The sequence below is a fragment of the Ciconia boyciana genome, chromosome 2 (assembly GCF_034638445.1).
Source record: "Ciconia boyciana chromosome 2, ASM3463844v1, whole genome shotgun sequence".
Classification (NCBI taxonomy): domain Eukaryota; kingdom Metazoa; phylum Chordata; class Aves; order Ciconiiformes; family Ciconiidae; genus Ciconia; species Ciconia boyciana.
Window position 1 is genome coordinate 64,884,431 of NC_132935.1, and position 24,032 is coordinate 64,908,462.

Here is a 24,032-nt window from a genome sequence, read left to right on the forward strand (position 1 = left end):
CGGGCCCAAAGGGTGGTGATCAGTGGCATGAAGTCTGTTGGAGGCCAGTAACTAGCGGTGTACCCTAGGGGTCAATATTGGGTCCAGTCCTTTTCAACATCTTCATTAATGATCTGGATGATGGGGCAGAGTCTACCCTCAGCAAGTTTGCAGATGACAGAAAACTGGGAGGGGTAACTGTTACACCAGAGGGTCGTGCTGCCATCCAGAGGGACCTCAACAGGCTGGAGAAATGGGCTGACAGGATCCTCATATAGTTCAACAAGGGAAAGTGCCAAGTCCTGCACCCAGGGAGGAACAACCCTGTGCACCAATATATGCTGGGTGGGGGCTGACGAGCTGGAAAGCAGCTTTGCAGAAAAGGGCCTGGGTTCCTGGTGAACACCAAATTGAGCATGGGCCACCAACACGCCCTTGCAGCAAAGGCAGCTAACCGTATCTTGGGCTGCATTAGGAGGATTGCTGCCAGCAGGTCGAAGGAGGTGATCCTTCCCCTCTACTCAGCACTGGTGAGGCCACACCTGGAGTGCTGTGTCCAGTTCTCCTAGTACAAGAGAGACATGGACATACTTAACAGAGTCCAGCAAAGGGGCACTAAGATGATGAAGGCACTGGAGCATCTCTCTCAAATAAGGAAAGGCTGAGAGAGCTGGGACTGTTCAGCCTAGAGAAGAGAAAGCTCAGGGGGCATCTCATCAGCATTTATCAATACCTGAAGGGAAGGTGCAGAGAAGATGGAGCCAGGCACCTTTCATTGGTGCCCAGTGACAGGACCAGAGGCAATGGGCACAAACTGAAACACGGGAGGTTCCCTCTGAACATCAGGAAACACTTTTGTACTGTGAGGGTGACCAAGCACTGGCACAGGTTGCCCAGAGAAGTTGCTGAGTCTCCCACTTTGGAGATATTCAAAAGCCACCGGGACGTGGTCCTGGGCAACTGACTCTAGGTGGTCCTGCTTGAGCAGGAGGGTTGGACTAGACAACCTCCAGAGGTCCCTTCCAACCTCAACCATTCTGTGATTCTGTGACTAAAGTACAATTTTACAACTGACAAGTCATTTCAAGTTTATGATATTTGAGTATGCAGCAACCTTTAATTTACTGGGAGCAGCAAAAGACAGGTAACTGGTTGGTAGGAGTGGACTTCTAATGGCAACATGAAATGTGCCAGTAGAACAGCAATGTGAACTCATCACTGTGTGATGAAAGTTAGAGATAAAAGCTCTTTTTTATCTTCAGCCAAAAGAGGTTTTCCTTTTGTCTTAAGCAGTAGCTGCATTTCTCAGGAGAAACTTGCCATCCATCTCCCTTACTTCACAGCATTGTCCTTTACAGAAATGTGGGAGCTCTCCTGGATCTGTGCAGTGGAAAGCAGGCCTACATCCTTCCCAATATCTCAGTCTTTGATGGAGGAAGTCGTACAGGCTTGTTGTGTGGGAAGTATGGGCTGAGCTTTTCAGCTCCTTACACTTCTTGTTCATCTGCAACGTGCCTTAGGAACACGTCCCATCTCCTCTTTCACCATGTATAGCACTGACAGGACACTGAAAACTCTATACAGGCCTTCCACTTCCCTTTAATAGAATTGTTGTGGGTTTTGCATCGAGTCTCAAACCTTTCTTCATGTCTGATAAGAAGACTCACTGCAAGATGTGAAATAAGACGTTGCAAGACGTTGTCCAGAGAAGGGCAACGAAGCTGGTGAAGGGTGTAGAGCAGAAGTCTTATGAGGAGCGGCTGAGGGACCTGGGGTTGTTTAGCCTGGAGAAAAGGAGACTGAGGGGAGACCTTATCGCTCTCTACAACTACCTGAAAGGAGGTTGTAGAGAGGTGGGGGTCGGTCTCTTCTCCCAGGTAACAAGTGATAGGACAAGAGGAAATGGCCTCAAGCACCAGGGGAGGTTTAGACTGGATATTAGGAAACTTTACTTCACTGAAAGGGTTATCAAGCATTGGAAGAGGCTGCCCAGGGAAGTGGTTGAGTCGCCATCCCTGGAGGTATTTAAAAGACGTTTGGATGAGGTGCTTAGGGACATGGTGTAGTGGTGGTCTTGGTAGTGTTAGGTTTACGGTTGGACTCGATGATCTTAAAGGTCTTTTCCAACCTATACAATTCTGTGATTCTGTGTGATAAAATCAAAATTTCTGTTGTGCTTCTCTGTATCAGCATTGAATACAAACCCATATACTATAGCTTTAGACTAATTAAGTCTCTCTAATGAGTGCCCTTCCTGTTATTGCAGAGCATGGAAAAATTGACAGAAATATAGAAATTTGATTTTCAAAATGGAAAATTGATCTTAAGAACGAAAGCATGCTTACATTAAGAAATAGTAATTTAACTTAGAAACCTCTGGTTTAGCCTTACTGGAACACAGGCTAGCCTCTTAAAAGCTGCATTTATTTGTTTGTGGCTGTAATTCAGAGGGGAACTCAAAAACCAGAAAGACTTTACTCAATTTTTTTTGGACTGGGCAATAGGTTGCCAAATTTCAGAACAAAGGGAATCTTTATCTAAAAGTTTATAAACTCCTGAAAGTGAATTTTATAATACAAAGCCTGTCAAATGCTTAACTATCATCACTATTGCAACACTATAATATTTTAGTTAGATGTTTCTCATGGCATAGCTTTAATGAAAACACAGTGCTGTTTAAAATCACAGACCTCTGTGTTTAGTCATATGAGATGAAGTGATGTAAGTACACACATACACAGAGTTTTGGTGGGAGTTTTTTGTGTCAGACATATAACAACATACTTGTACAGTACTCAGGAGAAGACTCCTCATAAAACAGACAGTCAAAGCACACTGAATAATTAAAACAACATTTTATATGCAGTACATTTTTGTCATGTCATATTTAAAGGTATTGCTTGGCTTCAAAAGTGCTTGGATTTGCCAGTTGTTACCTTCATGGTTTATGTTATGATTGCAATTGCTGCATTGCAACCTAATACGAGAGGCCATTTGTAATGCCTTGTGATCTCATATTCCTCATTTCTGATTAAGCCTTTCTGGCCTTCTCACATGGAAAAATATTTTTTTTTAAATTTTTCTTTCCTATGATGAATATATCAGTATGTTGGCATGTTTAGTCACAGATTCTTACTGATGACTGAATAAATGAGACTTTGGGATTGCTCCGTTTAAAGTAGTTGGAGCAAATTCACAAATCAAAGGAGATAGAACTGGCTTTTTATGACTTGAACAGGCTGGGTTTTCTTCACAACTCTTACATAGGTTTCCACAGATCCTTTATATATTTCACAGAAATATTTCAAAGTAAAAAGTTTTATATCTTTCCTTAACATAGTATGAGAGCTGAGCTAAAAGGACACAGATATTTTATTTCAGATTCATATGCTCTGCTTTAATCCACTGCCCTTTAAAGTATAACCCATGATAGAAGGTTACCAGATTTTCTTCTGCTTTCATTGCAGTGTACACTATCTTTTTTTTTTTTAAAATGAAATACATGTTTCATTTTAACAACATTTATGAGCATTGTAATTTTTTTAGGGCTGAATCCTGAAAGATGCTGAGGACCAATATTTCCCACATTTTTCAGTGAACATAAGTGTCTTCTCTGACATTCTCAGGAGTCTGATCATTATACTGGTATATAGCAGATGGACATGACAGAGGGTGAGCTTTGGCAGCACCGTAAGGCAGATATCAGCTTTACTATGACCATCTCCAAGGGAGAGACAAGCACTCCAACAGAACTTCAAGCTGCTCCTTCCCGTTTATTTTGGGGGTCCTTTTCTTAGGTGCCTGTTACTGTGGTTTTTCTGACAGTGACAGGTAAACAATCAGTTGCTCAAAATACTAGTTGTCTTATTTGAGTATACTAGTTGTCTTATTTGAGTATTTGTGAAGTATTATGTATTTATGTAGTTCACTTGAGGGTTTGTACTTTTTTCAGTTAAACTGAATTACTCTTCTTAGTTTGACAATATTAATAGTGTACAGTACTAAGAAAGTCTAAAAAAATTTGTACAGAGGCCGTTATTTAAGAATAAATATAATGGTTATTTCTGATTGAAATAAATGAAGAAGCAGTATATTTTGTATGGGATTCATCACAGACTTTGAATAAGTAGGAAATTCCAATGCAAAATAATTTTGGAATGAGACTGCAAAATTGTAAAGACTGGAAGTTAAAAATTACTGTCATATCATGGATCTCTGTGGATAAAAGAAATGTGAGATCTTTTTCTATTCCCTTTTTTTTTCAGAAATATCATTAGAAATATTTCTTTGAAATGCATAAAGCTAATTGTAGATATATTCTGACTTTTATGCATGAAAACTCCACTGCTTCCACAAAAGCTGTTTTTAAGATATAAATCAGAATCTGTGTGTATTTTCAAAAAGGTATGAACTTGAACAACTCAATTCTCTTTTCCAGGAACAGTTCATAAGATGAGATGAGAGTTGGTGGAATATCCTTACAAAAATCTTCCACAGCAACTCCTATGGAATCTAGGAACTGTGTAGGAAACGCTCTTGTGAGCTCCGTTGGGAATGTTACAGGCATCTGTGCATTTCAGTTTTGCTAAGTTAAAGACTTCTGCTTAATTTCTGTCCATTGCTGACTATCATCAAGAAAAATAAAAATTATAAGACTTATGCAAATGTAAAAAATTGTTCATTTTTGAATGCTTCTGTTTCAGATGTATTGCTCAATTAACCTGAAACAGCTTTGGGAACCTTCGTGCAAAGGACGACATTTATGCAAAACCTAAGAGGATGCAAAAATTGGGCAGATAGTGAAAAATGAGTAATGACTACTCATTTCCTGTTGTAACACTAGGTTTTATTCGAACGACTAGTAGGGAATAAATTGTTATATAACTTATTTCTTTTTTTTTCATTGCTTTTTAGGTCTAACTGTGCTGAAAATATCCGTAAACACATCTTACATACAGGAAAGCATGAAGGAGTAAAAATGTATAACTGTCCTAAATGTGACTATGGAACCAATATCCCTGTGGAGTTTCGTAACCACTTGAAAGAACTACACCCAGACATTGAAAATCCTGATCTGGCATACTTGCATGCTGGTAAGGTCATTCTTTCCTTTGCTTACAAATTCTTCTCTTTTCTATATGAGCATGCTTAAATGATTGCAATAAGAAAGCTAGTTGTTATGTTATCATTTATTCTGAAGAAGAACATGATTTTAAAATGGGCTTAGTCCTCTTCAGGTTTTCACAAGGGGTGAAGGTTATGCATTAACCACTGAAATCCATTCATGTTTCACAAGTAAAGCTTGCAGTTCGATACATAAACATCAGGAGTGTGTGCTATTTAGACACCTCGTTTTGAAATCTAGTTGAATTTTTATAGACAATTTTTTTTTTTAACATTTGTATTAAGTCCCTCTGCCCACCCTATTCCACGAACAGAAAACCAAAATTCCTTAAGAAATACAGTGGCAAATTAATGTACCACTTTAAAAATTCTTAGACTTCATTACAAAAAAGCAGAGTGTTCAACGTTAAAAGACAGAACAGCAGAGATTAATCAATAACTTACATGCATGTTTTGAGGCTTTACATTAGAGAGCACACACATGGAAGTCATTGGAGGAATGCAAAACAAAAACATTTGCTTTGGAAACAGGAATTAAAAGAAAAAAGTTGGGGTGTTTCCTGTTTAGGAACAAGGGGGGGTTTTGTTTGGTTGGTTTGGTTGGAGTTTTTTTGTTTGGTTGTGGTTTTTTGAGATTCTGCAGTTCAGAATAGAAGGCAGAAGTTTAATGGGAGCATCAAGTTAGGAGAAAAATAAGAGTTCAATGGCAAGAGGTTAGGAGAAATAATATAAAATTAGGCTGGAGCTTGAATGAAATGTGATCTTAACTCAGGAGAGGCAGATAACTTAGACATCACTGGGCGGGAAGACAAGTCAGAGCAGTGGGAAAAAAGAACAGATGGTGAGAAGAAAGAGTTGGGGAATCCAGAGGAGGAAGAAGCTATGTGGGCCAAATTCTCCCTGAGATGCAAATTAATCTTCCATTGAAGTACTACTATTACTACTGCTGTGTCAGATTTGAATCTTCTTCTGTAAGGAATCGATCTCAAAATTTTTTGAGACCCTCATACCTGTAAAAACCATGACCTAGAGAGCTTTTATTCAGCTCTGTGCAGTGTATAGACTCAAGTTATTTTAAAACCTCTCAGTCTTCTCAAAATGACTGCTTGCTTTCCTGACTAGAGGCAGTGTATTATTTGTACCATATATTTCTATTTGCCAAGTATTCCACTTCATTTTGGAACCAATCATCATGTCATGTCAGCATATGGTGGATAATATCTGGATGTGCAAACAAAATGCCAGTTGGCAGAATACCAATTTCAAAATAGGTCAGAAAACTGATCACATTTCACCATAGTTCTCACTAAAGTGAATGAATATTCAACTCAGAGCTTAAATCCAGACACTGCTGGATTTTTACTACAATAATCCCACTTAAAATAATATGAAAAATTAAAATGCTTTCAATAGACAGATATACAGACATAACACAGATAGATATAACACTGGTAGAATCACTAACATTTTTGCAAAATTACAAAATCTGTGTAAGTTTTCACGTTACTTGTTCAAGACCTACATCTAGGTAAATTAATTACTCATTGCAGCATGCTGTGGTTAAAACTATTCAATTTGCTTGTCTTGGCAACATAGGAAAACTGTCATCAATGTGTTGTATACTAACGATACCTATCTTTTATACATTTATTCTTATGCTGGAGAAATCCCCTTGCACTAAACAGGCAATGTTTGTACTATACAAACATATTAGTACTGGCAAGAACTGGTTGTCACCTAATTATTGCCAGGTCAACCTAGAACTGGTATATAACAAAAGTGTGTTGAAATATTGTTTGCATAATCCCATCGCTAAAAGGTCAATACTGTATTTTCCTTTCAAGAAGAAACACTATTAAAGCAGGACCTAGGTGATAATTGTGCATTCACATTGGAGTTAAATTAAAGGGGTTTTCATTTCTTCTTTTCAATCCATTTCTGACTGCTGGACATCTGAGAGTTAAAGGTTTTAGAGAAGATTTTTTAGAGGAATGAGGGGATAACTCCCATGCCCTGACTAACATCCCTTATCAAAATAAGATTTGTTTTGTGTCTGGTTCACAGTCACTGATTACTTATTGGTCATTGGCTGCACACACAGAGAATCCACAACACGACATAGAACCCTTTAGGATGACAGGAGTATGAAAGTGTCATACAAGATCAATTCTTTTAACTTGAACATACTTGTCTGTCTTTTGTGTTCTAATATTGTTTTGTAACAGTAAAGCCAGCCCCTTTGCTTCTTTGAGCAGAATAGAAATAGAGTAAGTTTCATCCCTGGCAAAGAGACAGGAGCCAACTGCAGCCACTTCTCAGGACCAGTCAGAAACTCCTTCACCACAACCCACCAAGAATGGAGCTGTGGGGTACCTTTAGGATGTGGCTGGGAGTAAAAATTGAGTCTTTTTCTCATCTGTGAAATTAAGATTATGAGTTGGATTTCTAATTCAAAGTTAATGCTATTTATAATATGAAGTTCTAACACTAATTTCTGCTTAGTTTTCTGTGGCAACTAACATACTGCTTTATGGGGTCAATGGCAGTAAGGAGCTTAAAGAAGATGCATTTCTAAAGGAGAGGCTGCAGAGGGTGGAAGGCAGAACAAGTTAGCTTCTACATGAGTAAGGATGATACTGTAATTGATAGGTGGTAGCACTTTCTATTCTGTATCTTTGAAATCCTGTATAATGTGAGGAACTGATGTATGGAAATGCCAGTCAGGTCTTCAGACTTTCTTTTCCCTTTTTGCTGTAGACTCTGTCATAGAAGGAGATATTTAACTATACAACTATATTCCTTATACACCTTACAAAGTACCGTTATATGTTTTAAAACCATAAGAATCTATGGTTTTAAAATCATAGAGAATACTTGGTTTTAAATACTTCTGTCTTTAATTTAAAAAATGTACTGCACTTGAACAGCAGACCTTTAATGCATGTAAACCGACAAAGAGATATGTGCATCTGCACATAAAATTATGGCTTGAATTTGCTAGATTACACTTCAAATACCAATTTACACATTTAACCTCCAATTTTTATACAAATCATCAAATCTGTTTTGAAATGTCATTGTGTGTTGTTCTGTAAGAGCTTTATGCCTGTTTCTTGATGTTCTCTGTCCCATTTTCTCAAGATCCATTTTGAAATTGAAATTTTGTTTAAAAACAAATCTAGAAATCCCATGATTGCTGATTATCCACAATATTAATTTATTTTCTTCTAAAAAATCACATTTAAGACACCGATAGATTTTATAGCTGTTGTGGAACAGAAGTGGGCTTACTAGCAAGCTCAGGAATCCTGCAGTTAATGTTTTAGTCATGGAAATTTGGTTCTAATGGAAGCTATTAATATTATTCTTGTTTTATCAATGTACAAATCTGAAAATTCGTCATTACAAATGGAAAGTTAATACAATAAGTGAGTGAATTGTCATATCATGGTGATGACTATCATTTTGATGATTTTTTTTTTAAATGAGAAAGTTTTTCTGAGTTGCTCACTGTGGACTTGTCTGTATGGAGAGTCTCAGAGTAAACTGAAGAAATCTGTGGATCGATTCTTGTGTGCATTACATTTCCAAGTTTCTTAGATATGTTCTTTCTTCCAACTGATGCTACATCTCAATGCTGAGTTGAACTGAGCCTGAATACTTTGACAAGTGGGACAGAGGAAGGGTAGAACTTGAAAGGGATCAGTAGTCCAGCTGTCTTTTTCAGTGCTTTGTCTGCTTTGGAGCAGCATCACTTGCTAGGGATAATTTCAGTTTGAAATAAATGTTCATAATTTAGGAGCTTTTGTCTCATAAACATTATGATACTATTATGATGCATTATTTATATCCAAAGAGCGTAATATCTATGGCGTGACAACTCCATTATTCCAATAGCTGCAGAGAGCATGGCATCTCATTGTGTGCATAGTAGTCTTGTGTGGATACTAAACTGGCTGTAAGGCAAAAAGCTCATCGGAGAGAAGAGGAGCAGTTTCCTCATTATTGTTTTCATGATCATATTGAAAGTTATGCGATGATACTGTTTTTTTCTGTACCATTTCTGTGCTGCACTGTTAGAAGTGGACATGATCTCCAAGAATGAGTGCTACTCTAGGAAATCAGAATAACTCAGTTTTTCACTGAGCTACTGATATACTGGGCTTGCTTACTGTCTGAGTTTCCCCATGTGCAAAATAGGTGCAATGCCTACATACTTCAAAGCACAAAGCTTTTGCTTGAAAATGGCTTCACAACAGTCAACTATGGGATCAGGGAACTGCTTGAGACATTGAACAGAAAATTTGGAAGTGTTTTACTTAATTTAGAATTAGAAAAATACAAAATCTTTCTTGGAAGTCTTTTAAAAATAGTCAGGGAAGGCAGATCAATTCATCATACTCTTTGGTAAGTCCATTTTTTTTCTTTGAAAGTGATACTGTGCTTGTGAAGCACTCAAGTTATCCAGCATGCTCAGAGAGTCTGCCACCCTGGGCCCTGCAAGTAGGAGTGGAGGATCGCTTAATCTTATGGATCCTGGCAGAACTAAAAGCGTGAGTCTCTTCCCCTCACTGCACAGACATGTTTTGGGGAATGCTTGGAAGTACAGCTTTGTGTGCCTGTGCCTCCGTGAAAATTATAGGTGCCTCTCAGTTGGGCATCCAAAGAACAAAGATCGTGACAATCGTGTTTTGGCAGTTGGCTGCCTATGTGGTGATTGAACGCTTAGTGCTCGGGAAGAGTTACATAATTCATGACCAAAATGATAGATAGGTACTTGATTATAGTGTATGAGTTGCTTCACAGGGAGAAAATATCAGACATGAGCTGCTCTTAATCTAGCTGAGTAAAGCCTAAGAAAAATCAGTTACTGAAAGCGTAGTCAGACAAATTGAAATGAGAAACAAGGTGCAAACACTTAAATATGAGGTCCATTGAGCTCTGGCAGCAACTAGCAGAAGAAATTATCCTCGTTCCATTCATTTGAGCCTTGAGAAGACTGGATGTCTTTCTGGAAGATAGGTTTTAGGATGGCCTAAGGTTGCTGGGTTCACTGCAAAACTAAGTAAGCATTATTTAAGGGGCTTTGATATACCAGAAGTCGGACTATTATCTAATAGTCCTTTCTGCTCTTAAATCTTAAAACAGGGTTAATCTACAGCCTGTTGGTGAGGGTTGTGTTAGTGAATCTAAAGTGCTTAGGTGTTGTGATAGCAAAGGGATAGCTGAGGAGACACGTAAGTCCCCCAAAGTGTTCTTTCTCGTAGAGATGACATTCCCATTGTCGGCACTAAATTCTTATTCTCTTTGAGCCTGAAGTACCTCTGCTTGAGTAGAGATACACTAAAATAAATTCCTTTCTGGTATTTCATTAAATCCTTGATAAAATATTTTGGAAAATTTATTTATTTATTTATTTAAGGTGTTTGAAGAATTTCTATGAAATTCTGCTCTTTTGGTTGGCAGTTCCCTTACTGTGTTATTGGCTCCTGAGATCTGAAATTGATGAAAAGACAGTTCAATTAATCATCTGTTCACTAAGCCGGGCCTACATCCTCCTCTTTTCTTTTTCAGATTAGGGGAACAGAGTTAGGGGATATTTTATTTCTTTCCAGAGAGCAGTGAAAATGAGAAAAGTTTACCACAAGGTCTCTTTTACGCATGTTTGAAAAATATTTTTCCAAACATTTTAAGTGCACTTTTCAAAAGGCTGTGCTCTCCACATGTTTCTCTTTCAGTTTCTTTAGCTTTTGAGAAACAAGGCTGTACTAGCAACCTGCAACATGATTACATCATCAAGGGACAAAATTGTGATCCTATCAGTTGTAACAGTTGCAATATTCATGAATGGAATTCTGAAAGTTCAAATAGTTAATCCCAAATAAAATTGTGATCTTTATCCCACTTGACAGCTACATTTATCAAATTATTAAGAGAAAAAATTGATTGCTAAAAGTTATGGTGTGATCTATTATGTGATTTTTTTATCAAGGTATAACTGTATTACCAAGTGGAAACTGCAGACTTATTCAGAATGTGAATTGGACACACATAACCTGATAATATAGCAATTATGCTAGTATCCTAGTGCTTTTGTACTTCTAAATTTTTCTTTTTTTTCTTGTCCTTTCTTTTGCATCTTCTGACTCTTTAGTAGAAAATATAAAGTTGAAAAAAATTAGGAAAGATGAAATAATAAAAAGCTGTTTACTATTATACTCTGTGAATTCATCAAACTACAAAAATATAAAATCAGTGAATGCTATTTATCAATGAAGTAATGGAAATACAAGTCAGTTGAGTACCTATGCAAACTTGTAATTCATACCTTAAGTAAAGCCTCCAAAGAATGGATATACAGTTTTGTTTGCAAGCATATTTAACTTTTTTCTTGGAATAGTTATGTTCTTAGTCTTTATCACTGTTTAAATAAAATACTTTAAATGCTGTAATTTGCAACAATATTAAAAATCTGTCATTGCTAGATACAGGCAAATCAGGTAGAAGCTTTTACAGCAGCAGAATATTGCTTGGGTTTCTAGTCAGATAAAACATTATTTTTGATGGCTGGTATATTTAAAAAAAAAATAGCAGCAGCAGCTCTGCTTCAAACAGGTTTGCTCTTGTCATAGCTATTAGTGCCAGTCTTTCAATAGCATGTCATGTTGATTGGCAGACACTCCCTTTCCTCTTTTGTGGAGAATAATAATTTTAGTGTGTGCTTGAAATAAAAACCTAGTATAAATGATTTTCTGTTTGTAAAGGAGAAAGCTAGGTTCCTTATAACCTATGTAGATTACATATTATTGTGTTTCAGGAAAAATTAATCTACATTTAAAACCCCCTAAAACCTAAGTCATTTGATTATTTTTATAGCTGTCTTCTATTAGAAGACTTCGTATGCCTAGCAGACCTTCTATAGCCAGTGTCTTTATCTGGGTGGTTGTGACCATAGAGTTGGTTCTTTCCAGTAAGTAAAGTGGAAAAAAAAAAAAAAAAGATTGTGAAAGTATTTTTTTCTTTTTTGTTATAGGTAGCTTTTGCTGCTGCTGTTGAAGAGCTTAGGGACTCCTTTCATAGTCCCTTAGTTGCTTTTCCTGAACAGTCAGCATATATTGCTGCTGAGTGACATGAAAGAAGGTTTTGAAATATTTTGATGCAAATATTACATCATCTAATATGCAAAAACCACCACTGTTAATATTAGTTACATTCTATAAGTGGAAGGTATCCTCAGATAAGAGTGAAGGCCATGAATTTCACTAAAGAAAAAATGTTTAGAATATGGTTTTAAAGGGAAAGGAAAATATCGCTTGTACCAAAGTCTGGAACACCTCTTAATACCTCTGATCAGTAGAGGTATAATGCCTGTCATGCTGTGCTCCATTTTTCCATTAGATAATTGGCAATAAGCTGCAGAGCCATAACGCAAGTGTTTTTCATATTGTGTTGTCCTGGTTTCGGCTGGGATAGAGTTAATTTTCTTCTTAGTAGCTGGTATAATGCTGTGGTTTGGATATAGGATGAGAATAATGTTGATAACACACTGATGATTTAGTTGTTGCTACGCAGTGCTTACACTGGTCAAGGACTTTTCAGCTTCCCATGCTCTGCCAGGAGCACAAGAAGCTGGGAGGAGACACAGCCAGGACAGCTGACCCCAACTGCCAAAGGGCTATTGCATACCATATGGTGCCATGCTCAGTATAGAAACGGGGGAGTTGGCCAGGGGGCAGGTATTGCTGCTTGGGGACGGGCTGGGCATCAGTCGGCAGGTGGTGAGCAGTTGTATCAGTTTTGTTTGGGGTTTTTTCCCTTGGGTTTTGTTCCTCTCTCACTCCCTTGTTGTCTTCCTTCTCATTACAATTTGTTGTTGTTGTTATTATTATTAGTTCCAATTATTAAACTGTTCTTATCTCAACCCACGAGTTTTCTTACTTTTGCTCTTCCGATTCTCTCCCCCATCCCACTGAGGGGGGGAGGGTGAGCAAGCGTCTGGGTGGTACCTAATTGCCGACTGGGGCTAAACCACAGCACGTGTATAGCCCCAATGGCATGCCTAGTCACAATCTTGCATTCTGTTCAATGCCTTTCTGCCCACGGCCCACTGCTATGGGGATTTCCTACTTGTCGTCGTTCCTTTCTGAAGGACTATCCCAGCTTGTCACAGGGCAACTAATTGTTTGCAGGTTGAGCTGATAGACCTGAGCAGCTTGAATCTCTTTGCCCATGCCTAAGCATTTAATCTGGGTGCTGGCGTGTGCCTGTTTTCCTGTCCTTCCTCCCTGTGATGTCCTGGTTTTCATGGGGGGAACCATTCAGCTGACCTGGAAGGGCGCTGTGCCACACGGGCTGATACAGAAACTCTCATCAGTTTTGAAATTTTCTGTTGAGCCCTAATGTGCACCTTGTATCTGCCCTCAAAACACCCTGGGATGGGCATCAGCTTTGCAAATTCCTTGTGTTGCGTTGGTAGCCACATGCCAGATCCCTGCTGGTGTTCACAAAGACTGTTGCCTCTGCAAGGATGTCAGGTTCACCGATGAAAAGAAGGTAATCTTACTCCAAGCTATTATTTCATTACACTAATAGATAAAATATCCTTCATGAAGTATGAGACATATTATTGCCTATTTGGTGCTAAAAATAGGATACCCTAACAGAAAACTTTTAAAGCAAGGCTGAAATATGAAGGTGTAGAAATAGAAGAAAGCCCTTAAGATACAGCAGTCATCTAGAAAGAGAAAAATATTTAATTCTGCTAGAAAATATATATGCATGTATGTGGTAAATATAAATAATAAAAGGAAATATTAGTATTCAAATATCAACGTATTAAAATTCTGAGACAAGCACCAAAACCCAGGATATCAGGCTCATCAAGAAAACTTTTCAAACAAACAAACAAACAAAGAGATGAACCTTACAGAAGGAATAAAAAATAAAGGTGTATAGAGTATAGGAGTAATTCAGGATATTTTTATGTGGAGATTGTCCTGTAGTCTGAAAATTTCAATTTTTTTCCTATTAGGAGAAGCTTTTTTAAGAGTATATCTCTTAGTGGATCATCCAGGGAAGTTATGCTAGAGTCCTAAGAAATATAAAGCTCTTAATTTTTTTCTTATTAAAGCAAATGTAAGGTGTAAGATGCAACTTGAAGAAGAATATGAAAATGTTGATTTAAAATGTGTGATTTTGATATATAAAAAATATATATAAATTATAAATAATTTATATCTTTACATAACATATAAATACAATATATTTATATTACATAAATATAAAAACTATATATTGATAATCTAGAATATAAATCATTTACATATTGTTTTTATTTTATATAAATAAAAATTTATAAATATCTATAAATAATAAATATAAAAACAGTGTCATCCCAATTATGAACGAATTATTGCATTACTTGAAGATTTGAACTAACAGTACTTCCAAGGCCTGGGGGCACTATATTTCAGTATAACCACATAGCAGAGTGTATTTTGCCTACATAATGCCACCACCTCTTGGCCTCTTTCACTGTGGCTGTACCTTATTTAGAGGACACACTAAATTTTCTCTTGCTGTGAGATGCTACCAACATCTCAACAACCTGCACTGAAAGAGTGTACTCTCGATTAATAACTATGTTTAACATTTGTAAGTCTGCTTTGATTTGCTTGCAAGTCATTGTCTGAATTTTCAATTTTTAAAAAAATTACACAAAATAATTATTTGTTTGTTACACAAAATTTAGTTGCTACAAAAAATAGCACAAATAATAGCAAATAATTCCAGAATCAGAAAAGTGTTGAAACAAATATGGGTAATGTTAGGTATGGAAGGATGGAATCAAGTGTTACTTGTGTGCTCAGTGCTTTACTACTTCAGGTCATGAGTGAGGAGAAGAGCCCTCAGCAATAATTGCTCCAATGAATCACAAAGCATTTGCATTCCATGCTGATTTTTAAAATTTCTTTTGGGCTTTCTTTTTGTTTGCTTTCATTGATCCAATGTATGCTGCACCGACTTTCCATTAATTTCTTGACGTGACATCTTGGATCTTGACCTTTTGTAAGCAGGATGCCTTGTCTGTCTGAAACACATGTTCTTTTGTACTTCTTCTAATTTCTATTTTACTTCCAATAGTTCTTCATAATTTTTTCCATCTTTTCATTTGCCAGATCTTTGGTACCTTTCAAATGCTAAATGCTCTCCCATATATCCTTAGTAACCATGCTGGATTTTTCTGTCCTTTTTAATATTTAGGTTTTATTGGATGAATGTAGATTGCACCTTCTCTAACTGTGCCTTAAATAATTGCCACTTAAGGGAATTAAGAAGTACAAGGGAAGGAAAATGCTGACCCATAGACTAAGCAGAAGGAAAAAACGTTCCCACTGGGTCCAATTTCCTAAGAAGGACCATCAGGATAGTGACTAGGACCTGAAATTATGGGCTGAATGACCTCTAAAAAATTATCAGTTCAAAGAGGAGCTTGTCTATAACTGTTTGCACTAAAGGAAATGAAGATAGGTAGAAGTCTCGCAGAAGAAAGATTGCTTCACTTTCTTGGTGAACATATAAGAGCGTAATATGAAACTATCTCTCATATAAATACATCGCGTGACGACTGTCTATAATTCTTGTATCGTGTCAAAAAACCATGGAGGCAGATATCATATCTCTTAACTCTCAGTGGGCCAGTTAGTGGGGAACCCCTTTTTCTAAATGGGAAGATAGAAAGTACATCTTCTGAATTTAAGATATTTTATGCCCGTCTTGCATTTATTGGAAAAAGTGCATGGTCATCAATATCTAATGTCAAAGAAATGGTTTGTACTAAAGAAACCACTGCAGATTTAATACAGATGTTTTCATTCTCTTAGTCATTACAGTATGATTTTCATATAATATTCTCTGATAGTAAAATGGGACCTTAAAGTGAGTGCAATTTTCATATAAATTGCATAGGAACCTGAGCATTAATGAAAACTTTGGGTTTCAGATAATACAAATCACTGGTTCAGCCTTCACATGACTGGATGAAAGGCACTGCTGGTTTAAACGGGTGCACTTCCAGTGGCTTGGGTGTGGGAAGTACAGGAGGTGTCAGACATCCAGAGGCGGAGTCGCTGGACAGGTTTCTGCAGTGTAGTTAAGGGGACTTCTCAGATATTTGGAGACAATCACTGTTTGTCACAATCCCTGTTTAAATAACATTTCAGAAACTTATGTTATTGTTACCGGAAGGGTTTTTCATTAATGGTCATTGTAGTGTAGCTAAAGAAAGAGTTGGTTGCTATATAGTGTTTGGAAATATAATATATAACGTACTTACAAAAAAGGCATTAAGTTAACTACCATATTACATGCTAAGCTATGTTCCTACCTCTTTTATACCTTGCCAAAATGGTACTTCTTATTCAAAGCCTAGGAAGTAATAGCAGATAATGGTTCTCAGAACACACTTTATAGAAGATTTAAAAGATTTGATCTACTTTGAAGTAATAGTATCCAGAGGAAACATGAAATGAAAGCATCTTTTGATAGCAAAAAAGGTAAAACCTTGATGATCTAGTTATCTCAAGAGACATTGTTTTTAGGCAAACATTTTCAATTTAACATTGATTTTAGATTCAGGATATATGTCTGAAATTCAGAACTGAGTTTGAATAATTTGAAGTTAGGAGTTCTTAAACAACCAATTGCACACTTAGAAAAAATATTTTTTTACAATAATTTTTAGAATGTATGAATAAGGTAAAATTAAAAAGGAGGAGCCGCTGTGAAAAGTCTGGAGTCCTCACATATTAGTGGCTGCCACCACCACAAAATGCCTGTCGGATAAAACTACTTCAAGTCAATTCAATTTAGCCTCTTCTGCTAAGGATTTATCTATAAATCCTTACTGTTCCAATAGTATTCAGTATTATATTATTTGTTGTTGACCCTTTCTTTTGTCATCCACCTTCCTCTGAGCAAATTCATTCACTGTCAATATTGTCAGTAAAATTTGCTGAGCTGCTTGTGCTTACTTCCACCCGCTCAAGCAAAAATCCTGAAATATGAAGTAGAGATTTATCAGTGTATGAAAATCATGAAATCTCAGTTATCTGTAATTCAGTACAGCCTTACTGGTATTATAGATCAGGAGGGCTAAGACAGCAGGGGAACGCAATCCTCTATTCTCTGTTGTAGTTGTGTGGGGTTGTTTATTGCATATGCTGTTTCCTGCAGACCTTTGAGCTGTGGAAGTGAACAATTGATTAAATATATTTATTTGAATGTCTTGAGCTTAACAATTTTAAAACAAAATAACAAAAGTCTAGAATTATAAAATTAACCAAAAATGGAATATTGTTTGAGATTTTAAAATACTAGTTTCAAATTAGAATAGATTTTGCAAGTGCAATGAAGAATACCCACTAACGCTGACTTATTTTTGTTAAATAAAGCTATTTCCATATCTGATGGCAGATGTTCAATAAAAAAAAATTCTAAGAGAAGAATGGAAGAGAGGCACCAATTGCAGAAAGATTTTGTCAGGTTAGGGATACTAGCCAAGTACTCAGTTACACAAAGAGTAAATGGTTATAAGTTGGTATGACCAGTATAAAGTTCCTGAGGATCTTGGGAAAGTAGAGAACTAATGACACTATGATGGAGAAAATAGGACTCCTCATTCTGAAAGTACTTTATTTTTGCTGTCATCTTCTCACCAAAAATGGGGAAAAAAAATTATTGATTTGTGGGGGGGGGATGCTTTTGTGTAAGGTAACTCAGACTCAAGCGTGAAGCAGGTTTTGATAAGTGGCTGTGCAGGTGCACAAAAGTGGCTCACGACATGAAGATCATGCACTTTGTAATGTCAGTGCCTGCTTTCTGTGGTGAGTCTGCTGTGTAATATGCAGACATAATGCTTTAATCTGATGTCCCCATTGTGACATGGAACACTTTTAGGCACGTTCAGATTTTTTACAGATTTTTTTTTTTAAGTTTTATCAACTTGCAGGCTTTGTCTTTGCTTAAGCTCACAACTTTTTTTTTCCTCCCTAACTAGGATTTTCAAAATGAATGCAGATCCTTTCATGTTAGCATTAATAGGTAAACTCAGCTAATTGAAGTTATTTTTGCCAATATTTTTTAGGGAAAATCATTGTAGAATTTGCAATCTGACTGCTCCTGATGCTGACTGATTGGCAGAAATAGGTCTCTTTCTTGGCTAATGTAGAAGTACAGGTGTTATAGAAAGAAATGGCAAATGTAAAATTGTACTTCAGTTTAAAATTTAAAGTTTATATTGATAAAGCTTTTAGTGCATTTGAATTTAGCTTTCATTAACATAACATAACATTACATTACATTACATTACATTTCTCAAAGCAGTTCTCTGTTTCTCCAAATACTGTTCTGTACCTGCCACTGACTTCACTGGACATACATGTCTAAATATTGATGGAACGTTAATATCTGTATTTTTTGGTAGGTTTTACTAATTTACATCAGTATTTCAGGTACTATCTCTTATTTCCAGGAGAAGGTAATTGTTGCCCATAGACCAATGCTTCACCTGCATTGTTAGAAAGAAACATGAAAATAGATTTAAAAATTACAGATAAGATAATTTCTAATAGCCTTTGGCCATATAGGATGAATTATAGTCCTCAGTTTTCAAGAATTTCTGAGTATAAATAGGCCCATATTAGCACCTACCAGTGTTGTTCAAGTATTTACTCCTAGATTCCATATTTGAAGAATTATCAGAACATGTGTCCTAAGCTTTTAAGATATTGTGGTAGTTTTTAAGAAGTCTGAACCGTTTTGGAAAGGCCATGTTATCTGACTATTATTTTAATAACTCATATTTTAATAAAAAATTTTACATGTTTTAGATATAAATAAACATAATTTCTAACACTCTGGTAAACAAGTACAGTGTTATGTTTAAGAAATTGCAGTGTTCAGAAAAGGGAGAAATATAACCAATCCAAGTTATCAGTCTGTATGTTGTTATGCTGAAATCCTATATTGTGCTACAGTATGGATCTTGCTACAGCAAGATGTTTTCCAATAATTAAAAGCCTTAGGCTTCTATGATGCTTAGATCTAAATGCAGTTATTGTTACAATTATACGAGGTAGGAGATAACTTAAATGGCATATTTTCACTTTCCAGTAAACTTTTATTTTTTCACTTACATCGTTTAGAAATGGAGTTTTAAGTGTATTGAACTATTATGAATGTCTCTCAGCAAAGTAACAACTGTGAGTTTCTAAATGATATTGAGAGATAGGATTTGTCTAATTGGGTAGGTTTTTAATTTTATAAGCTGAAATGGGTATGTCATGAAGTATAAAACTGAATTTATTTCATCTGTGCCATTCAAGCACACGTATTTTGCCACAGAAATACTGTATTTATATTTTGCACATTGCTAAAAGTATCTGTGATAAATTTGTGATTCTGTAGTATCATGATTTGGTTTAGATTTTATCATATAGAACCAAAATTTCATTGCCAATTTTTTTCTTTAAAGGCTTGTTAATCTGCATTGATTTGTTAGTTTGGTATGGATTCTGAGCTGAAAAATACAGTACATCACTGACTGTTCTATCACCTGACAGCAACTGATAAAGCATCCGTGCAGAAAGTGTCAGAAAAGGTTAATATTTATTGATTTTATGGCGCTACAACCAATGTAGTTTTGCCATCAAAGATGTATGGCCACCAGCAATGGAATCTGTAAAACTGCAGGTTGGACACTAGTTTTTATTATAACCTATGCCAGTATTCTGGCCTTAAAAAATGACAGATATTTAAGACAAAAGGCTTTCAATGTGCAGCTACTGTATACCTGCAACAGGAATTTAGTATTCTAAAATGAAACCCAAGTGCAGCGCTTTAAAGCTTAAGGGGGGGAAAACATGCAACCTTGCATTGCAAATGACAACCACATTTAGCCTTTTCATCCACTTAACTATGTGCTATTGATCTGTAGAAGGTGCCCAAGCAAGTGATAGCTGAAATTATGAGCAATAAAGGGCTTGCTTCTTCAAACAAAAAAGTATATAATTAGTAGGAGTGGAGGAGGGGGCAGAGCCTGTGTTTGGTTTTAAAGGCATTTAAACAAGATGGACTGAGTGCAACAGCAGTGTTTAAGTGTACACAAGGAGAAATCTGGTTGCCTTGAAGCATAAATCCATAGTCTGGTTGCAGCTTGTGTGTAAAAATTAGGCGTGCACTCTAGCCTTTACATTTATCTCCATCAGGGTTTGCCTGACAGAAGGACAATCTGTTGGTTTGCCTACAATCAACTAGGGAGAGGAAAATCTTGTGAAGCTTGGTTCTTCTAAATGCATCCATAGTTTGCATTTCTATTCTATTTTTCATTTAGCTGACTCTTGATATCAACTTTTTCATAACTGATAGTTCTATTGATATTTCCGGACAGTTTTCAAGGAGATGGAAGAATACTTGCTGAAGTGCTGAAAATTAGTCTACTAAAATACGTATAGACATGCATAGACCTTATACAAGCAGGTTTATAAGGAATAGTAGCAGGATCCGGCCCCAGATTCCAAGGATCCCTGTTTAATATTTATTACAGAATTACTATTTTTATGATACAGTTCTGCATGCAGATTTTTCTCCCCTACTTTCTTTAAGGTTCAGCATCAGGGACAGCAGTAACAATGGGTTTGTTTTTGAACAAAATCTAATGATAATTCAGCAGTAAGAAACTCTTATTCTAACCTGACCAGTAGAACAAATTGCATGGCATACAGTAAATATGCTTTAGATCGCCTCTTCTCTGTACCACATTTTTCTGTTGAGCTTTATACCACCAGTTTTTCTGGGTTCTTTTTCCCCAGACAGCTTACCCATTTTATTGTGCTCATTTAGAGGAAAGAAAAACTGTTTGTCTCCTTGAAAGGCAAGAGAACAGTGAGTGGAAAACTACTTTTATAGCTAAAATACCATTATAATATATGGCAACTGAAATTCTAAAATTGAAAGAGAAGATACAAGAGAAAATCTTAAATCATTTTTTTAAAAGCCACTGACAATTTGAAATATTTCCCATGAAGATTTCTATTTTTTTGTCTTCCTTCCTTGAGCTTAGTGAAATGTGATTTTTAAAATGATTGTTAAAATAACTTGTTTAATTTCAATAACTCAAATAAGATTCATTCCTCATATAACTCCACCTTTTTTATTTTAATGACTGTGTCATTAATCTAACATTTTCCATTTTTATTGTGCTTCATTTTTCCCCCCTTCTGATCACTTTAAATTATAACTACGAAATGGCACGCATTCGGCAGCAGCATGCTCTGGCGGTGTTTTTACATCCCTTTTACCCCTTTATTCTCATGTTTTTAACTTTCAGTACAGCCAGGTGCCAACAACATTGTGGTTGTCTGGTATCCATAAGTGACTTCCACGCTATAGCTCCGGATGGCAGCTTAGTGACAGAAGGTTTTTCAAACACTTTATTTCATTTTTTTTAAATTAAATATCACTGCTATAAACTATTTGTTATACTTTATAACACCTTCACCCCACAACTGGTCATTATCCTGGGTAATGGTTGATATGCTATGTTGCTAGCTGATTTTAACAAATGATTTTGTGGAATTATTACTTAATTCATAATGTAATTAAACTTCAGTACCCAACAATACACAACTGAAGCCATATATTTATTTTAGACAGTGTAACCGTGAGAAGACTGCATTGCTTAAATCATTATCATTCACTGAGTAAATAAAATGAATTTATTATGAACTTTGCCCACACAAATTTGATCTAAAACTAAGGGATAAGGAAGAAAAGAAGTAATTTGAGACCGCAGCTCATTGAATGATTACATATGCTAATGGGTAGAGCAGCACTTTGGCCGTCCTCCTTGTCCCTGTGTGTGACATGGCAAGGAAAATTAGGAGCCCAGAAATTTCTTAGAATTCAAACTCTACTTGTGGTCCCCAGGCTTTTTGATTGATCTTCAGATACAGGATATGAAATGGTCCACCAGCTTAGGGTTAGGCTGAGGATGCATCTACAGTAATACTGCCCTAAACACCTGTCTGTGCACGTGCAGTGTGTGTTACCAGTAGTGCTGCAGAATCACTGTGTGTCTACTGCTTCCAAGATAAAGCGCAGGCCAACAGGTAGTATCTGCTTCTATTGCATTAAGAAAAAGTCAACATGAGCCAGAAATTATTACATCGTATTTCAGATCCGAGTCAGGGTACAAAAACAAAACAATGTTATTGAAATCACTGTACCTCTATTTACAAAAAACATAGGAGTAGCAGAGTGTTTCCTCAAGAACCAGCAGTGTAGCTCTACTTTGAGCATGCAAATGCATTGGTGATCATTAGTGTTAGTGTTACAGTGTTATTGCCGTTTGTCGGTAGAGTTTGGGGCAAGTCTGACTGCAGGCATCTGCCTGTCGGCTCTTCCTGCCCTTGGTACAAATCAGGTCCATTTGGGAACCCATTTCACTTCACTAGCAGAGGCTGAATCCAGGCTGTTAAAACCAGACCATGTGAACTTCAAAGCAGCAGTGCTGAGGGGCTAGCCCGAACGAATCATCCCCAAAGAAGCTGGGAACAGTATTGCATTAGTGCAGCTACATGGCTCCTGCATCAGAGCGGGTTTGCCTCTAGCTGAGCTGTCGTGCAGCAGGGAAGCAAGGGGTCTGAGGGCCTCTGCACTTTGAAGCAAACACTGTTCTGTTGGAAGCAATTTGCTAAAACCTCCAGAGTATTATTTAGTTATTAGATGGTGGGGAAAAAAGTACCTTCTCAGGAATATTCAGAATGCAAGAGGTATTTGTGTTAGATACAGAGTGGTAGACGGACAGAGGTCTTTCCAACCTGCACAATCTTGCTCACTGCTCATAAGCGTGCATACTCTGTGTCTCGTATGCAGAGATGCACAAAGCCCCTCAAATGGGGCATGAGGATATCTTGCTGTTTGGTAAATATTGCACCTGCCTTCACAGGTCTGTAGGACATGCCCCAGCATTTAATTCTTAACAATTCTTTATTATTTTGTTATTTGGTTAAGCAGTTACATTTCTATTTATCCACTGTCCTCCTCGAGTGTTTCTTGCTATAATACTTTATGAAATAATTTATTCAGGCTTTCTTGATCTTTCTTGCTAAAGTTATAAATTTGATAGCATTGCTGTATTGACTGGAATGTTACAGAGCAGTTAGCTTTTATTGTTTTTGTAATGCAAAGTATGTGATTTTATTGTTCATTTTTATATCTCAGATTTCATCTTTTATTAGACTTTTGAACTATATCATCTTCAGGATAAGATTTATCCATAGTGCTAAGTACACATTTTAAAATGCTGATTCATTAACCTGTAGTTCATCCTTCCTCTTAAAAGCTAGATCTTGGTTTTTGATACAACCATGAATGAAGAGTAATAAGTAAGCATCATCTCTGTTGCAGTATTTTTTTCTCAAGAGACACTCATAAGAATTGCAATATCCATCCCACCCCTTCCTTTTGCTTAAGGAAGGAAAGAGCAGCAATAATTGCCTAGAGTGTTATGTCAAGACTTTGCCCCATCTGACTTTCATTGCTCTTGGGTCTGGGTATTGCAGGCAGAAGTGGAAAGGTCCCACTCCTGCGTGGGTGTATATAGTCTAAATCACAATGTTGTAATCGTAATTTCACTCTGCAGTAATCTTGTGCTATTACATGTGATTGAAGCTGAGCTATTAGTATTTATGGTCCCTGATCAAATAAACTTAATCTTTAAGCACACTTTACACCCTCTCCTCCTCTAGGATTATTTTCTTCTTGATTTTGTTACAGGAGGAGTTTAGGCAATTATTTGGGTAAATAAACTGTATATTACTTATGTAGTAAATTTAGATTTCTCATAAGTGCAGCTTTTAAAAATATTT

At 36.6% G+C, this 24,032-nt stretch overlaps 1 protein-coding gene across 5 annotated transcripts in view; it reads left to right on the plus strand.

The window, feature by feature from the left end:
• The window catches only part of ZNF407 (zinc finger protein 407), a 355,565-nt gene that overhangs the window by 245,066 nt on the left and 86,467 nt on the right, over positions 1-24,032 (plus strand). For all 5 annotated transcript variants that reach the window (XM_072852837.1, XM_072852838.1, XM_072852839.1 and 2 more), the window contains one exon: positions 4,894-5,072. In XM_072852837.1, the coding sequence (XP_072708938.1) occupies positions 4,894-5,072 (179 nt within the window). The remainder of the gene's footprint in view (positions 1-4,893; positions 5,073-24,032) is intronic.